This window comes from Plecotus auritus (assembly GCF_963455305.1).
Source record: "Plecotus auritus genome assembly, chromosome: 4".
NCBI classification, from domain to species: domain Eukaryota; kingdom Metazoa; phylum Chordata; class Mammalia; order Chiroptera; family Vespertilionidae; genus Plecotus; species Plecotus auritus.
In genome coordinates, this window is record NC_137775.1 from 186868780 (window position 1) to 186886611 (window position 17832).

Below are 17832 nucleotides of genomic sequence, written 5' to 3' on the forward strand. Positions count from 1 at the left end.
ATGGAGGAAGTCATGATTCTCAGTCTTGGATTGTTGGCCAGTGACACAACTCAGGACTGATCATGACACAGACATTTGTTGTGAATCAGAGCAAAGGATGAATGGGTCAGATGTTTGTAGAAAGAGTCTTTCGGCTTTCCAGGTTGGTTCTGTTGATTCCACATGAGTCTAGGACTTGTGAAGACAGAGAAATCTGATCCGACAGCAGGCCGCTAATATGGAGTGGAGAAAAGGGGGAAACCCAGAGGCAAAGAATTCTCAAAACCTTCTTTGCACCTGGCTGGTGTTGCTCAGTGGTTGAGCGTCGACCTACAAACCAGGGCTTGAACTCAAGTCTGACTAATCCCAACGTCTTGATTTTAAGGATATTCAAATAACATGAATATTTGTTCAAGAATCACTATCACTGCCCGAGCTGGTTTGGCTCAGTGGTTGAGTGTCAACCTATGAACGAGAGAGAGGTCAGGGTTCGATTCCCAGTCAGGGCACATGCCCAGGTTGCGGGCTCGATCCCCAGTGCGAGGTGTGCAGGAGGCAGCCGATCAATGATTCTCTCTCATCATGGATGTTTCTATCTCTCTCTTCCTCTCTGAAATCAATAAAAATAAATTAAAAACAAACAAAAACTTTCTTTGGTAGTAACTCACCCGTTGCAGACGTCGTTTCCAATCATGGCGTATATGACGATGGCTGGGTGGTCCAACAGTGGGTTCCTAGACAAACTGGAAGCTGAATGTCAAACACGCGGAAACCCAGCTCTGTAACCGGCGTCACAGGCTGGGCCTGTGGGAGAGTCCGTGTGACCACCCTCTGGGTAACTTTGCTATTTTTCTTTCCTTTAGTATCACCATTCCCATTTCTCCCTTTCTTCTCTATAATCTTTAATCTTCTGTTAGGGAAAGACCACATCAACGTATGAAGTTGAGGAGTGGAGTCTCCAGCAGGGGACACGCTACCATCTTAGCATCGTTCACAGCCTTTGTGGTCAATAATCACAGATGTGTTCCCTGGGTGGCTGGTGGAAAGGATGTCCAGATTTCTGAGACATCCCGTGGGCCCAAAGTTTCCATTCTGGGCACCCAGGGCCCCGATTCTGAATGTTAAGCCCCAAATGAACACAAAATTGTTTTCTCCTTCATAAACAGGAATATGAAATCCTTTTCGTCTTTTTTGGCCAGATCGAAGCTTGTATGCGTTTTTATGATCTGTCTCTAAGGACATATGGAAATGAACACTTCCAACGCTCACTGGCCCGAGGAGGGATAATAATCTCCCAGCGTTTGCAGAGTGACTAGCTGCTGCCCAGCGCAAGTGATGATGGGTAACAACAGAGTTCTCATTCATTTTCCAAAATGAGAAACAACTCCTTCCACGTACCTTTCTAGGAATGTCTCCAGGTTTTGGGAAGATGCGCCTGAATAAGTAAAATGAAGAAAATAGTTAAAGTTTGGGGGCTCAGTTCAACACTGTCAGGATGAGAGCGCGATTGTCTGAGATCACGGGAGAAGCGTCACTGAGCAGTCAGAGGTCGTCCACACCGTCGTGCTGATGAGTTCCCCTGGGACACCCCTTAATGGCTTTCATGTGTCCTTAGCATTCTATTGACATAACCCCAAATGCTTTGGATTTACAGGTCTCAAGACATTTGCTGGCGTGAATGAGTGGACTTGCTAGTGGGTTGTAAAGAAAGGGTATATATCTATCACCAGAGAAAGAAACTACCCCAAAGATTCAGGAGTGAGCTGAGGGATGAGAGGAACAGTAGGAAGGATTCTTTGAGGACTAACCATCTCCCCAGAGAGCCCCATGAAGAGCCAGATGGCATTTCTGCTCACTCCTGAGGCCCCCACCCCTGCTGGCTGGGCTGTGTAAGTTCAGGTTGTAGAGCTGACGTATTTCAACTCCTGTAATGACACGCATGGCCACCCTCCCCCCATCCGTTACGACCTGTAATGTATCTTTTATAGGAAAGTCGTGGTTATTGAGTTCTCAGATTATTTCAGACACTCTGTTAAGCACTGTATTTATTAGTTCATTTAGGCCTTAGCACAATGGTGTGAGGTAGGCGCGCCAACGCCGGGAGCCCCATTTTGTAGATGAGAACACCGAGGCTCACTTAAGCGACTTGCCCAAAGCCACACAGCTGTTAATCTGGAGAACTGCATTCCAAAGCCTGCCCCTTCTGCCCGCAATGCTGAGCTCTGGCTCCCTGAGTGGTATTGCTTCTCCCGGCTGGGAGGCCAGAGAGAGTGACCCCAAGGAGGGAATGTACAGAGGAGTTGGACATGGCCTTTAGCCCCGGGCAGGAGCGTCTCTGGGGTAGAGACATAACTGAGAACTGCTGTGAGGTTTAATGCAAATCCTAGCCCAGTGCTTGAAAAGAGGAAAACCCGGTGTGACTCTAGCCTATCTCTGCTCAGAGAAGGTGCCACATTGAGTCCTAAACGTAGAGACTCCGTGTTTCTGGGTGTGAGGTCGCGCCCTGATGTCCTCGCGAGTGAAGGGACGGAGGGTGGCCACTGCTGGCTGGCAGGGCACCCACCGTGGCTCACTCATCTCCTCAGCTGGGCCCTTCAGTCCCATGCTCTCAGCTTCCCATTTTTAGTAAGATCATAAATCAAGAGGTGTTTAATTCTCACTCTTTGATTTGTGTGTTAATGAGATACGAAAACTAATGAGAGCTCAAGGCATGAGTAGGAAAAATTAAAGGACCAGGTCGGGCCAATAATTTTCCTCATTATCTGGAGGATGGCTGGGGATTTGAGGTGCAGATCACCCACGGAGCTTGAGGGAACGGAAATGAAAACCTGCCGTGGTGTGCCTCGTGGTCAGCCTCTCCCCGTGTCCACACCACCTGTTCCTCTGCTGCTCAGGACAGGATGGCCGGCCCAGGGCACCTGTCGCCACGGATTTAAAAACGGCAGTCACAGCCCTGGCTGGTGTCGCTCAGTGGTTCGAGTGTCGGCCCATGCACCGAAGGGTCACTGGTTTGGTTCCTGGTCAAGGGCACGTACCCGGGTTGCAGGTTCTATCCCTGGCCCTGGTTGGGGTGTGTGCAGGAGGCAACCAATCAATAGGACACATCAATGTTTCTCCCTCCCTCCCTCCCACTCTCCCACCCTTCCTTCCACTCTCTCTAAAATTCAATGGAAAAATATCCTCAGGTGAGGATGAACAACAACAAACCAGCAGTCACAAACATCCACTCAAGGGGAGAGGCCTTGCCTACTCCTCTTTACCCCATGTTTTTTGTGGGGTGTGGTTTTCTGGCGGGTCTTTATAATGCAAGCACCGAATTTTCTTTGCTCCAAAGTTGTTGCATCTTCCAGGATTTACATCTCTTCTTGCAAAGCTCAGTTTTTGAGATCATGTCATTAGTTTATGTAATTCCCACCTCCCTTTCTCTTCTCCGCTCCCCTTTCCTGTGGTGCTGCTGTCCCTTTGCCAGACCTGACAACATTCTGTCTGCTCCCTATCCCCACAGTCTTCCTCCTGCTGCCAACTGTGCTGTGGCTGCTCCCGTCACAGAGAAGACTTCCGGAAGCAGCTGGGCCGCGATGCAAGCAGGGAGAGCCCCAGCCTGCGGAGGTGGGAAAGCGAGGGGAGCATTTGAAGATCTGGCACTACCCTCCAGAGGGCCATTCTCTGGTCTCTACGATGGAATAGACTGACTGTGAAACAGGGGCATAGTGGTCCCAGGGGACTTACCTGTCCATGATTAGAGAAAGAAGAGGACCTTACTGGCCACCAGAGTCTGAATTCTGCTCCGTCCTGTCCTTTTTAAATAAGGAATAGTGTGCCCTGGCTGGTTTGGCTCAGTGCATAGAGTGTTGGCCTGTGGACTGAAGGGTCCCTGGTTCGATTCTGGTCAAGGGCACATGCCCGGGTTGTGGGCTTGATCCCCAGTAGGGGGCGTGCAGGAAGCAGCCAATCAATGATTCTCTCTCATCATTCATGTTTCTATCCCTCTCCTGTCCTCTCTCTGAAATCAATAAAAACATATCCTATCTAATAAAAGGGTAATATGCAAATTAACCATCACGCAGTCACAAAGATGGCAGCGCCCATAGCCACAAGATGGCGGCGCCCAGTCCTCTCAGCCCCACTGGGGTCCCCCAGTCCCTGGGGGGGGGGGTGGTCACTGAGAGTGGGCAGCATGAGCGGCCTGGAGGAATGCTTGCTTTGTCACTGTGGCGATGAGGCAAGCATTCTACCCAGGCTGCGGAGGGCCTCTGGGCAGCGGGCGCAGAGCGGCCAGGCCCCGCAGAGAGCTACTGGTGCACGGATTCGTGCGCAGGGCTACTAGTATTTTTAAAAATGAAAATGTGGTGTCATGCATTGACCTCCAATCCAATACTGTTACTTAACTCTGATTAGATTTAAAGTAATGCAGATTTCGCTCATTTTTTCAGCATTTCGGAAGCATTTTGAAGAGCGTTATTTGTAGAATCCAGTTAAAGAATTCGCCACAAGAAACTTGAATTCTTTCCTTTCTCTAAAAATGTTTGCTTGCAATAAGCAGACACGTTCAGACTAATATATTGATCGTGAGCTCAAAACAGTGGGCCCTTAATAATTGTTTGTTGTGACACTTTCTGATGATGTTTCCACTACTGCAAATGCTTTCAAATTTGCAAGTGTGGTTCTGAATTTCTGTGACAAACCAGATAAATGATTGCCCTAACATATATATATTTTAAATTTCTTTATTGATTAAGGTATTAGATATGTGTCCTTATTTCCCCATTACCCCCCACCTCCCATTCATGCCCCCACCCCCCTGTTGTCTGTGTCCATTGATTAGGCTTACATGCATGCATATAAGTCCTTTGGTTGATCTCTCCCCCTTACCCCCACCCTCCCCTACCTTCCCTCTGAGGTTTAATGGTCTCATTGATGTTTCTCTGTCTCTGGATCTATTTTTGTTCATCAGTTTATGTTGTTCATTATATTCCACAAATGAGTGAGATCATGTGATATTTATCTTTCTCTGCCTGGCTTATTTCACTTAGCATAATGCTCTCCATCTCCATCCATGTGCCCTAACATATTTTTAAAAGAATGTAATAGCTTCCCAGTGTCACTCTCATCTGCCTCCTACTCCTAAAACCCGACGTAGCTTCGCAAGCATCCTTCGGCCACACCGGGCTTCTCTTCCCAAAGGTGATTTTGCCCCGGGAGCCTCTAAGCCCTGAGCCACATCGCCCTGGGCTTTCTGGATTCCTGTGTTTTCCTGCGGGGCTCTCTGCTCACATGTACCTCCCTGGGATGTTTCCCGCCCCTTCTCCAGGCAGAGGTACGTGTTTCTCACTTCCAGAGGCTCCCACCTACCGGGTTAGCGTCAGGGCCGCCTCCCACCCACCGGCCGCGTTGGTGCCTGGGAAGCTGTAAGAACCCCCTGCTTTGCTGGTTGTAAGGACCGAGCAGGGGCCTCGCTGTGCCTGACCCCCGCCAAATAACTGGCGCCCAAATGAAAGGCGACTTCGACATCTGACATTTCCAAACGCTCTCTAATCACTGGCAGCGGTTCCTGGTAGAGGTATCTACGGACATTGTTGGGATCTCATGCTGGAACATCAAGACAGAAATAAGAGCTGTCTCTTTACTTTTGACTGTATGATTTTCAAGAAACACTTTCATATTCCATTCAACTCTTCCTTCTCTCTTTCCACTTTCTCGCTGCTAATGAAGACTAAGTGTAGCCGTAAAGATGCAGGCAACAGAGAGCCGACTCTCCCTAGAGCCACGGAAAGCCTTGGGGAGTAACTGAAATCTCTGGGCACGGGGATGAAAGAAAGAAAATCCATGGTGAGGAGGAGCCCCGAAACCAGGCCGAGGGGCTGGAGAAGAAACCTGAGCATTAAATAATGAGTAACTCGGGGAAACAGGGGGAAAATAAAAGACCTCTTAGAATTACATCCTTGCAGCAATAGTCAAGCAGCACCGCAAGGAAGTGACACGAGACCATCTCCCCTCTGCACCTCCAAGGACCGCAAATACGAAGAAAGGAGACACTCTCCTGACCTCCCGCGTCTGGTCCTCAGACAGGAGCCTGACGGGAGCCGCGGGATGGGGTCACATTGGAACCCGCATATGTTTTCCCGATTCGGCTCGCTGCCCACCTCCTCCCCGCTTCCTGTCCACAATCTGAACTTACAAGGAGCGCTGTGGAGAGGGCAGACCACGGAAGGAGAGGGCCCGCTGGATTCCACAAAGGAGCGCTGTGCTCACCGGGTGGGCCGGAGGGGTCTGTGGGGAGAGCCAGGCTGTGTCCCCTGTGCACGGAGCCTGCGTCTGGCTAGACGCAGCCGTGGGCAAACTACGGCCCGCGGGCCGGATCCGGCTGTTCTATCCGGTTCTCTTGCTATCCCCTCCGCTCCTTTACTTTGAATTTATATTCGTTCACACAAACACTCCATCCATGCTTTTGTTCCGGCCCTCCGGTCCAGTTTAAGAACCCATTGTGGCCCTCGAGTCAAAAAGTTTGCCCACCCCTGGGCTAGAGCCTACTGCTCTTTTGGCTCTAACACGGTGCCCTCAGCTACGGGCTTGGCAGGCCCTTCACAGCTCCTAGACTCAGTTTCTTTCTAGTTTTTTTTTTTTTAATGTTACTGGTATAGAAAAATAAAATATTTGGGAAATAGAAAAATTAAAAAAAAAAATCAATCACCCATCATTTACGAAACACAGCGATTTTGGTGTATTTTCTACCTATCCGTGTACAGCTGTTTTTCTCTCTTGTTTAAAAAAATGTAGTAGAAATGAAATATTCCATCCAGTTTTACATCCTGACTTTTCTTTTGGCAGCGTTATGTCTTTCTAAACAAAACCACGTGAACTGTAAGCGTCCTTTCGCAAGGCTGCATCGTGTTGCACCTGGCGTGTGTGTCCTTTGCCTCTCACAGTCTCCGTGGGCAGGGGGCCTTGGGCGGCACCGGGGCTGTTTAAAAAGCAAACGAGAAAATGCAGCGCGGGGCCGATGGTCGCTGTGTCTGCGATGACGCACACCGGCGTCGGTGCTTCCTTTCCACAGACTGGCTGTGGGCCTGTGCACGCCCAGAGGGGCGAGGCCCATCACTCGGCAGCCTGACTCTCCCATCAGAGGCCGATGCTGGTGTCTGAGTGCAGGGAGACAGCCTGGGGACAAACGCCAGCTCGCGTTTAATGGGGTATGTGACCCACAAATGATCTCTTACAGAGTCTACACGGAATAAATGTTCGATTCCTTGCTCTCTCTGTGTTCCGGGACAGGGTTCTGGGTCCCCCCGGGCTCCTGTTTCCTCAGTGATAACAGTGTGGAGATCATTATCCTCCCTCAATTCTGAGAAATACACCAAGTGGCCAGATGATGATGATCTGTGAACGCATAATAATCTGGCCACTCAGTGTATATCCTACATAATAAAAGGCTAATATGCAAATTGTCCCTTCGACCAGGAGTTCGACCAGCAGGCAGGCTGGCCAACCGCCCATGTCCCTGCCCCCTGGCCAGGCTGGTTGGACCCCACCCATGCACGAATTCATGCACCTGGCCTCTAATATATATATATATATATATATATATATATATATATATATATATATATATATATGCATACATACATACATATATATGTACGTATATGTACTGAGTGGCCAGATTGTTATGCATTCAGAGATCATCGTAATCTGGCCACTCAGTGTATATGAGAACACACTGACTATTGGGTTGAGTGCTGCACTTCACGTACGCACTGTGGCTCTCCCTCCCTCGGCACTCCCAGAGCTCTTCCAATCAGCGGTGCCCTCCACCCGAAGAAATGGAACAGTCCCTGCCTTACGGCTTGCTGAAAGGATTAGCTGAAATATCGCACAGAGCGTGTTCTTAGCACTTGGCAACAGCGCAACAACGGTCAGCTGTCGTTTTATTAGTGGTGATGCTCTGATGTGGTTCTTGGAAGAGAACATTCATTCCGTGTCGACTATGTAAGAGGTCATTTGTAGGTCACATATCCCATTAAACGTTGTGCTGCTTGGAACATTCCTTAACCCTGTTGTTACTTAGAGATGGCACAGGGATGGCAAGTTGGTTCCCCTTCATGTGCCAAGTCTGCTCTGCGGATGACGATGGTCAGAGGTGTGTGTTGTGAGAGCTGCTGAGGTGAATCTGGGTGGAGCCACCGGAGAGATATCAGTAATATCTTCCCTGGGCACTGGGTCTGCCATCTCTGCATCATGGTGTCACAAGACATTCCTTGGCAATTCCTTAGGCCGCGGCTTATCAGTGAGGAGTTTTCACCAAGTGAGGAGTGGCAGTGGACTGACCTGGGGCTGAGGCGGGAGGCGAGGACCACACAGGGGGAAACCATCCATCTACAGATGTCCTGGGACACAGGGGAAGCTGGCGGAGGCCGCAAGGCCCCGCATCATTCCGAGGACACATTCCTTGGCTTAATGGCTTTGGGGATTTCAGCCACAAACGCTAAGCTGTTTTTTGTCAAACTCCCACCCCAGTTAAAATGTGGGAGCCTTTGCACCAGTGGGGAGGGCGGAGTCTTTGCAATGACCTTGATTGTACTTAGTTCTTGTCCTGCTGGTGCTCAGTGAGGTCTTGCCTCCTGAGCCTCGGACGCCTTGCACCCGGGCCTCTCTGGAGCGTTGCTGTTGGGTGACTGTCCCTTTGTCTGTCTTGATTGCGTCTTATTTCGTTTGGTATCTGTCTGCCCCTTCATTTACATACACTGAGTGGCCAGATTATTATGATCTCTGAATGCATAATAATCTGGCTACTCAGTGTGTGTGTGTGTGTGTGTGTTTGTGTGTGTGTGTGTGTGTATATATATATATATATATACATATATATATATATATATATTAGAGGCCCGGTGCACGAATTTGTGCATGGGTGGGGTCCAGCCAGCCTGGCCAGAGGGAGGGGACATGGGCGGTTGGCCGGCCTGCCTGCTGGTTGAACTCCTGGTCAAGGGGACAATTTGCATATTAGCCTTTTATTATATAGGCTATACACTGAGTGGCCAGATTATTATGTGTTCAGAGATCATCATAATCTGGCCACTCAGTGTATATCTTTTTTTTTTTTTCATTGTATATCTTGACTGCATCTTGTTCCTTTCGCTGCAGGGAAAGGCCCTAACCCCGGGCCCCTCTATCAGAAAGGGAGATGTTCATTTTACCCCGTGGTCCTTGTCACGAATGCTCAGCTGCTGTGGTCCTTGGGAAATAAAATCAGTCATTCAGGGCACATAGGTGAAGGCTGAGTGTGGCCACCTACCGTTTTTTGAAATATTCTGGTAGTCCCGGTGATTGCAGCGGTTTCTTCTTCGTAGATGAAGATAGATAGAGTTTTCTTTAATTCTGGAACAAATACATACGTGTATGCTTAATGTTGGGACATTCACATGATGACGTACACACACACATGTTTTCATTATGAGTTGTTAAAGTGGGGTGAAAATGAACTCAGAAAACCACATCTCTGTAGTTTTGTTTTTCTCTAAACCGTCACTGCGTAAGTTGTTACAGGAAACAGCCCTGTAGACAATTGCATGGATATGGGAAGATCAGACTTTTTTTCTTATGAAGACCTTTGTAACCTTTTTACCAAAAGCTGCTGTAAGTCTCTCGAACAACTGGTGGTCTTTATCAGCTTTGTATTTTAAACTTGACCATGACCCCTTTCTTCTCTCAGTGGCTATGAAGCTGAAGCTGTGGCAGACACTCTTGTCTTTAAGACCCATGTCTCCCCTCTGTCCGTTTTCAGAGATGTTTTCATAGGACACAGATCTGCCCGGAATGATGCCTGCTTTCCCAGCTGCCCTTGCAGCTAGGTGTGGCCACTTCACTAAGTTCCGGGCAATGAGATGGAAATTTTTAGCAGCAGTTTCTGGGGATATTTCTTAGGACACAATTGGCAGGTTTCTTTGCTTTCTTTGTCCCGTTTAGCCATTCTGCTGCCCAGAATAGGAATGCTGCCATCTTAGACTGTAGGGGTAAATTCTACCCTGGGAAGGGAGGGGTGAGCTGGAAAGATCCTGGACCCCAAGGAGCAGGGAACTTGAGCTCCCATGCCAGACCTGGATTGCACATCCCCGAACTTTCATGTTTCAGAGAAATAAACTCACGCATTCTCTTATTTAAACCACCCTATGTCGAGTCTCTTGTTACCTATAGCTGAATCTAATACCAATGGACACAGAGTTTAGAGACAAATGTGTGACCAGTATCAGGCTATTTTAAATCATTTTCTTGGTTTCTCTTTGTCGCATCTTTGATTTTTCTATGTTCTTTTGCCACGCTTTAATTTAATTTAAATGCAATTTAATGTTACATTCTCTATAATGTTATAGGCTTCCTAAATGCCTTCTTGAAACAAGACCAGATAAACTAATGAACAGTAATTAAACCCAGAAGTATCTGATCACCCCTGACACCCACACGGGGAGATGTAATAAAAATAATGGTTGGTATAAGCCAGTGGTCGGCAAACTCATTCGTCAACAGAGCCAAATATCAACAGTACAACGACTGAAATTTCTTTGGAGAGCCAAATTTTTTAAACTTAAACTTCTTCTAACGCCACTTCTTCAAAATAGACTCGCCCAGGCTGTGGTATTTTGTGGAAGAGCCACACGCAAGGGGCCAAAGAGCCGCATGTGGCTCGCGAGCCGCAGTTTGCCGACCACTGGTATAAGCCACTAACGCTGGAAGCACCTTGTTATATAGGATGATAGACAAGCAGGCGGAGGGTTACAGAGCTCTGGGGAAAAAGCGCCTTCCCTCAGATGTTTGAAGGGACCCTGGGTGTCTGGCCTCCTGGTGCTGTTGTTGGAGCTGATCTGCTCCTTGGTCCTTTGAGAATCTGCGGCAGCATCTTGCTCCCGGCGTTCTGACATGTCACGGTGGCAGGCTGGTGTGGCTCTATTTCCATTCACAGTGTGAGACACTTTCAACCTGGAAATTCTTGTCACTCGGTTCTGAGAGGTGTTCTTCGATTACTTCATTGCTGTTTTCTTCTTCCTTTTTTTCTCAGAACCCCTCTTATTTGAATATTGGGTCACCTAGACTGGTCTCTAATTTTCCTCGTTTTTTTTCTGCCCTATCTCCCATATCTTTGTCTTTTGCTCTACTTTCTGGGTGATAGTCTCAACGTTCTCTTTCTGGGAAAACCATCTCATGCCACTAGTAGAATTTCCAAGGGATCTTTTTTGTTCTTTGAATGTTTCTTTACATTTAGCAAATGTTCTTGTTCCACCATTGAAATACCTCCTCTTTTTGAAGATATTAACTTTTAGTTACTTTTATAAGTAGTATATTAACTAGTGTTTTTTTAAACCCCTAGTATACAAAGCAATAGTCTGTTTCCTTAAGGTTGTTGTTTCTCTTTGTTTGTTTGCTGTCTTTCACGTTCAAGGTCCCCCTCAGACGCCTGTGGTCTTGGGTTGTTTGTTAGCTTAGATTTAAAGGTGGAAGCTGGTTGGAAACGGAAAGCTGGCTGGAAAGAGAGCCCCTGGGAGGGACTTGCTTCTCTGGTCCTCACCATCGGCTTGCGGGCCCTTCTCAGGGAGCCCTGCTGTCTGTGTCTTTTGGGGGCTTTCCTCTTGGGGTGTGCAAATTCCTCAGGAAAGGATCTTCCTGTCTCCAGCCCGGTTGCCCACACGCTGCGCTGGGAGGTGTGTGGGCCTCAGCGGTCAGCACGCATGTGATTTACTAGGGTGTCCCTCTCCCCACTCATGTCCATTGTCTCCCAGTCCAGAAGCCCTTCATCTCAGCCTCTCCAGAGAAACTTCTAGGCTTATCCCAGAGCCAGTGAGGGCTGCTCCACCCTGCCTGCGCCCCTGGGTGGAGTTGGGAAGAGATCTGAGGTTCTAGCTGCAACCTTTCAACCAATACTTCTGTGTGTAGCCGCACCCCCACTTCTGGTGCTACCATAGGTAGCTGACTCCCAAGTCTTCTGGAGGTCCTGCCAGGTAAGCGTGTTGCTTCTCCCCTTTCCCTCCTACCAGCTTAGGATGCCCGTGCGTGAGTGGCTGGAGGCAGGGACCACTGGCCTTCTGCTCTCTGGCTCCCAACAGGTTGTGGCTGTCGGCTCTTCCCGCTCTCTTTGTCCTTCTGGACAAACTCATTTGCCGTCATTTTAGATGGGCTTCCCAGGGGAGAGAAGTCTGCTTTATTACCCAGAAGCCTGAACTCCACAAACTGCATTGTTTATGACCTCTGCCTTGCTTATTTTATTCTATTTTGAAAAAAAAAAAAGATGGGAAAGGGACACCAGATCCGAATTCAATACTAAAATAATTTCACGGTCAATAAAGAGGGGTTATTTTCCTTTGGGAAAGTAATTGTTACCAATATTATCCATACTTATATTTTTGATAATTCTAAAAACCAAATTTATGGACTGAAATATTGTTTTGCTCATGCCCTGCTCCTGGAGAGTAAGTAGTGTGGATATTGAATTATGGATACGGTTAGTTGCACCGTATCTTATTATTACAAGAATATAGAAATCTTTACCATAGGTGAATGAACATTTCTGACCAGAAACAGCATCTGAAATGCGGGGATTAAGGTTTTGTACGAGGCACTAGAAAGTATTTCATATAATCAAAGATACTGTTTTCTTTCATCTCCACCTCAAGTACATAATCTCTCCTATAAATTCCAGGAATTGAATTTGTCAGGGAGTGCTCAGGAGAAGAGAGAGGGATCAATACAATATTTTGAGAAGCTTATAACATATTTTGAGATGCCTACAAATTGAGAAGATTGCTTAGTAGCACATCACCTGTATACAGGGTCAGCTGACTTGAGTTACCAGGATAAACAGTGTGCACAGTAAGGCCTATTGTGACCACCTTTCTGGCTTTGAATGCCCCTCCGCTTGCTCCCCTATCCTTAATTGGGCTCAGGGTCCCCAGTCTGATTTTTTTGGTTTCTCTCTTTTCCCGCTGTTGTGCTTCAAAACCCAGTCCCATGGGCTAGTAGGCGAGGTGATGGCTTCCGTCTGTAATCTGAGGGGTGCCGATGAGGGGTATAGAAAGTTCTCGTCCTCACACCGCCCCCGATGACGAAGGTGCTGGTGCCGTCAGCATAGGGAGTGGAATTGCAAGTACTGGTATATCCCACGACATCCCCGATTTTATGGGCTCCATCTACTGTGGGGCCCAGGAAGCACAGCCTTCCGTGTGAGCACACGCAGGTCAGCTTTTGCTTTTTAAGAATAAAATTCAAAATAGGTAAGCCTCAGACACCGTGTCTACTGGATGCTTTTCCCAACATGGACTCAGGTAATACAAAAAAAACACTTTCTCTGAGAGACGTCTAATCCCCCTCCCCCTCCATTTCACCAAGACGGAAAGAAAGACAAAATAAAAAAGAATAAACTCAAGGATGAGCCTCAGGAGTAACGCGGACACATGAAAGGGGTTGACCTGATCTCCTCCTATGCTGACTCAAAGCACAACCTACTTGGAGAGAGGCAACTCAGTAGCTTCCCAGAAGGCTTAGCATGTTGGAGGTTTGGGGATAAACCAAGTGAGATGTTGTTCGAGCGGCAGTGATGTACCAGGTCCTGGTGACCTTTCTGAGACCAGGGGCACAGCTCGTTCGGGTTTAAATTCTGAGGTGCTACGAAGTCGAATCTTCGGGAACCAGTCACAGAACCGACAGGGGCTCAGAAGGCCAGCAGCAGGGCCAGAGAGAGAAAAATGGTGATGTTTGCTGTGAAGGGTTAGGGCAGGGGCGTGGGTAGGGTAAAACTGGATAGCACAGAGACCAGACAGGCTTTCACCGGGGACCTCTCCTAGGAAGTGTTAAGAAAAGGGTAGACCCAAACCAATATGCGCATTTAATATTTGACAAAGGAGGCATGAGCATACAATGGAGTCAAGACAGTCTCTTTAATAAATGGTGTTGGGAAAATTGGACAGATACATGCAAAAAAATGAAACTAGATCACCAACTTACACCATACACAAAAATAAACTCAAAATGGGTACAGGACTTAAATATAAGACGGGAAACCATAAAAATACTAGAGGAATCCACAGGCAGCAAAATCTCAGACATATGCCAAAAGAACTTTTTCAGTGATACTGCCCCTAGGGCAATGGAAGCCAAACAGAAAATAAACAAATGGGACTACATCAAAATAAAAAGCTTTTGCACAGCAAAAGAAACCATCAACAAAACAACAAGAAACCCCACTGTATGGGAGAACATATTTGCAAATGGTATCACTGATAAAGGTTTAATTTCCAACATCTACAGGCAGCTTATACAACTGAATAAAAGGAAGATAAAGGATCCAATAAAAAAATGGGCAACGGACCTAAATAGAATCTTTTCGAAAGAAGACAGAAGGAAGGCCAAGAGACACATGAAAACATGCTCAAAGTCACTAATTATCCGAGAGATGCAAATCAAAACAACAATGCGATACCATCTCACACCTGTCAGAATGGCTATCATCAACAAATCAACAAACGACAAGTGTTGGCGAGGATGCGGAGAAAAAGGAACCCTCGTGCACTGCTGGTGGGAATGCAGACTGGTGCAGCCACTGTGGAGAACAGTATGGAGTTTCCTCAAAAAACTGAAAATGGAACTCCCATTTGACCCAGTAATCCCACTCCTAGGAATATATCCTAAGAAACCAGAAACACCAATCAGAAAGGATATATGCACCCCTATGTTCATAGCAGCACAATTTACAATAGCTAAGATTTGGAAACAGCCTAGGTGCCCATCAGCAGATGACTGGATCAGAAAACTATGGTACATCTACACAATGGAATACTATGCTGCCGTAAAAAAGAAGGAATTACTACCATTTGTAGGCACTTGGATGGAATTAGAGAACATTATGCTAAGTGAAATAAGCCAGTCAATGAAAGAAAAATACCACATGATCCCACTCATTTGGGGATAATGAAAAACATTATAAACTGATGAACAAAAAGATAGTTACAGAGGCAGTAAAGCATCAAACAGACTGTCAAATTACAGTGGTAAGGTTAGGGAGAGGTGGGGGAAATAAGAGATCAACTGAAGGACTTATATGCATGTATATAAGAGTAACCAACGGATGCAAAACATTGGGGGGTGAGGGCATGTATGGGAGTGGGGTGGGGGTGGGGGGTAATGGTAAGATATGTACACATATAATACCTTAATAAAAATTTGAAAAAAAAAAAAAGAAAAGAAAAGGGTAGAGAGTTTCCTTTCTGATGTGGGTGGAGGTCAGGCCAGTGTGGGGATGGATTAAAGACCTTTAAAAGTTCCTTCCGGTCCCAGAGCCACATCCCAGGGCCCCGTGGAACCCTAGGTCACTGCATCACGGAACAACCACGGTTTCAGGCTCAGGGAGAGAGAAGCAGGCAGGAGACGATTTGCCGTGTATTCGGGGAGATGGGCAATGGCTGATGACGCAAGGGCATGTGCAGGGGAGGACGGCTGCAGAGGAAGTTCTAGGAGTTCAGACATGAGAAGATGATGGAGACAGCATGACAGATTTTGCATTTGGAGCAGCAAAGTAGTACAAAGGAAATAGACTTCCTTGGCACTGTGTTCAATGATCCATGAGCCGCTCAGACAGGCTTCTAACCTGCGAACCTCCCACTAAGATTCCGGCTCTGAGCTCAGAGCAGTTGTAACTCTTCCCACCCCGGCTTTTCTCAGCCTCAGATCTGATTCTAGGTCTCTGTCTCAGGGTAAGCATTCATCTGTGAGAAAGCAGAGACTTTAACGGCTGTGGCTGCATCTAAATCTGCAAAGCTCATTTCGGACAGAAGACTGTGTTAATAATCTAAACAACGTTTCTCAAAGGATGCTCTGAAATACGCATTTCTTGAGGTGTACCTTTATCATAAAACAAACAGATTATATGTCATTCTGTGGTCAAATAAGTTTAGGAAATATTTCATACCGGAGGCCCGGTGCACGAAATTTGTGCACTCAGGTTGGGGGTTCTCTCAGCCTGGCTTGCACCCTCTTGCAGATGGTGCAAGATGTCCGACTGACAACTTAGGCATGCTCCCTGTGGGGAGCTCACTGACCACCAGGGGGCAGCTTCTGCATTGAGCATCTGCCCCTTGGTGGTCAGTGCATGTCATAGCAACCGGTCGTTCCGCTGTTCAGTGGATTGGTATATTAGCCTTTTATTATACAGGATAATACCTCAGAGATATACAAAGAGTTTTGGCTTATAAAGGCTCTGGCAAGCCCCACATGGAATAAACTTGTTTTCCTTTATTTAAACAAGCAGTTAGAAAACTTATCTGACCGAGGTATCTTCTTTAAAATGTGTTTAATACCCTTTAACATCTCGTGGGACTAGTGTTTCACAGACAGTATTTGAGGAGTACAGCTAAGTGTTCTGTGACCTGGATTTGGGCATTGAGGCTGCAGATGGCCCAAAATCTCAGCTTCAGGAGGTTACAAGACTTCTGCCAGGGAAATGTGGAGGTTTTGTATTTACTTTGACCAATGTAGATTGCAAAATGACATCCCTCGCAAGACATCCCCACAGTACTCACAAAGAGTCCTGTAGCCTGTTCGTGGCGGCATTGTTGAGAAGAAGAGTGAGGGTTTGGAATTAAGGGGACTGCCCGTCAACAGGAGAACGCAGCAACCTGTCCTGTGAGAGGCCACACAGCATCGCGCAGGAATGCAAAGTGCTCCGGGAGGCGTTGTTGGGGGGAAGCGTTGGTTTATGGTGTGTTTATGCACAGTATGACGTCGCTCATGGCAGAATTCCAGCCACGCAGTTATTTCTTTACGTGCAGATGTTCTGCGTGTAATCATGCAGGAAGGCGCTGGGCGAAGTCACACCAAGTTGAGGACAGAGCTCTCTTCTGGGAAAAGGGGTGCAATTGGGGGATGGTTCCAGCTTTTTACTTTATGCACCTGAGTCATTTTTTAAAATGCAAATATAGTCATGATTTGAGGAAATATTTAAAAAAGGAAAATTTAAAAATAAGTAGAGCCAACGGGGAGGTCATCGCAGGTGGAGAGACCTGTCAGTATCTGGCGGGGCGAGTCCTCTGGGTCAGAGCCACAGTGCCCTGGATGGTCCTCCCCGCCCCAGGGCAGCGATGCCACACACTGCATCCATCTCCATGTCTTCTCTGGGGCCGTGTTCCTCCCTTCGTCCACTGCCCTCTCTCCTTTGTACCTTCCTACCACATGCTGCAGGCTTTCTCATCTGAAGATGTCTCCCTGATCTTTTTATCCCCAGCAGCTATCACTCCACTTCTCTGCTCCTTTTGATAGTAAAGATAGTAAAGATACCTGGGAATCCTAGTTTGGATAAACACTTTGAAAGCCAGTGTTCCCTTTTTGATAGTAAAACTTTTTTTTTTTAAAGACTAGTATATTGATTTTTAGAGAGAGGGAGGAAGGGAGAGGGAAACATTGATATGAGAGACAAATATTGGTTGGCTGCCTCCTGCATGCCCCCTACCAGGGATTGAGCCTTCAACCTGGGCATGTGCCCTGACCGGGAATCAAACCAGCAACCTTTCAGTGCATGGATGACATCCTACCAACTGAGCCACGCCGGCCAGGGCTAAAAGTAAAATGTCTTGAGTTGTTGATGCTCAGCTGCATTTACCTCGCCGCTTCCTGAACCTCTTCTCTCCCATCAGGCTCCCATCCCCGCCCACGGAGAGTGGCCCCGTGATCACTGTCCACACACCAGCCTTGCTCAGCTCCCGTCTCCTCTGCAGCAATTGGCTGACGTCCTGTCTCCTTTGGAAACACTTCCCTCCCTTGGCCTCCAGGATTCCAAACCTTCCAGTTTTCTTTCCACTGCGAGGGCTGTTCTTTCTCATC

The 17832-nt window shown here is 47.4% G+C and overlaps 1 protein-coding gene across 1 annotated transcript in view; it reads right to left on the reverse strand.

The window, feature by feature from the left end:
- AOAH (acyloxyacyl hydrolase) overlaps positions 1 to 17832 on the reverse strand; it is a 103952-nt gene that overhangs the window by 21690 nt on the left and 64430 nt on the right. The window contains exons 13-15 of the mRNA XM_080663786.1: positions 9272 to 9354; positions 1378 to 1414; positions 648 to 722 (exon numbers count right to left, since the gene is read on the reverse strand). Of these exons, the coding sequence (XP_080519912.1) occupies positions 648 to 722; positions 1378 to 1414; positions 9272 to 9354 (195 nt within the window). The remainder of the gene's footprint in view (positions 1 to 647; positions 723 to 1377; positions 1415 to 9271; positions 9355 to 17832) is intronic.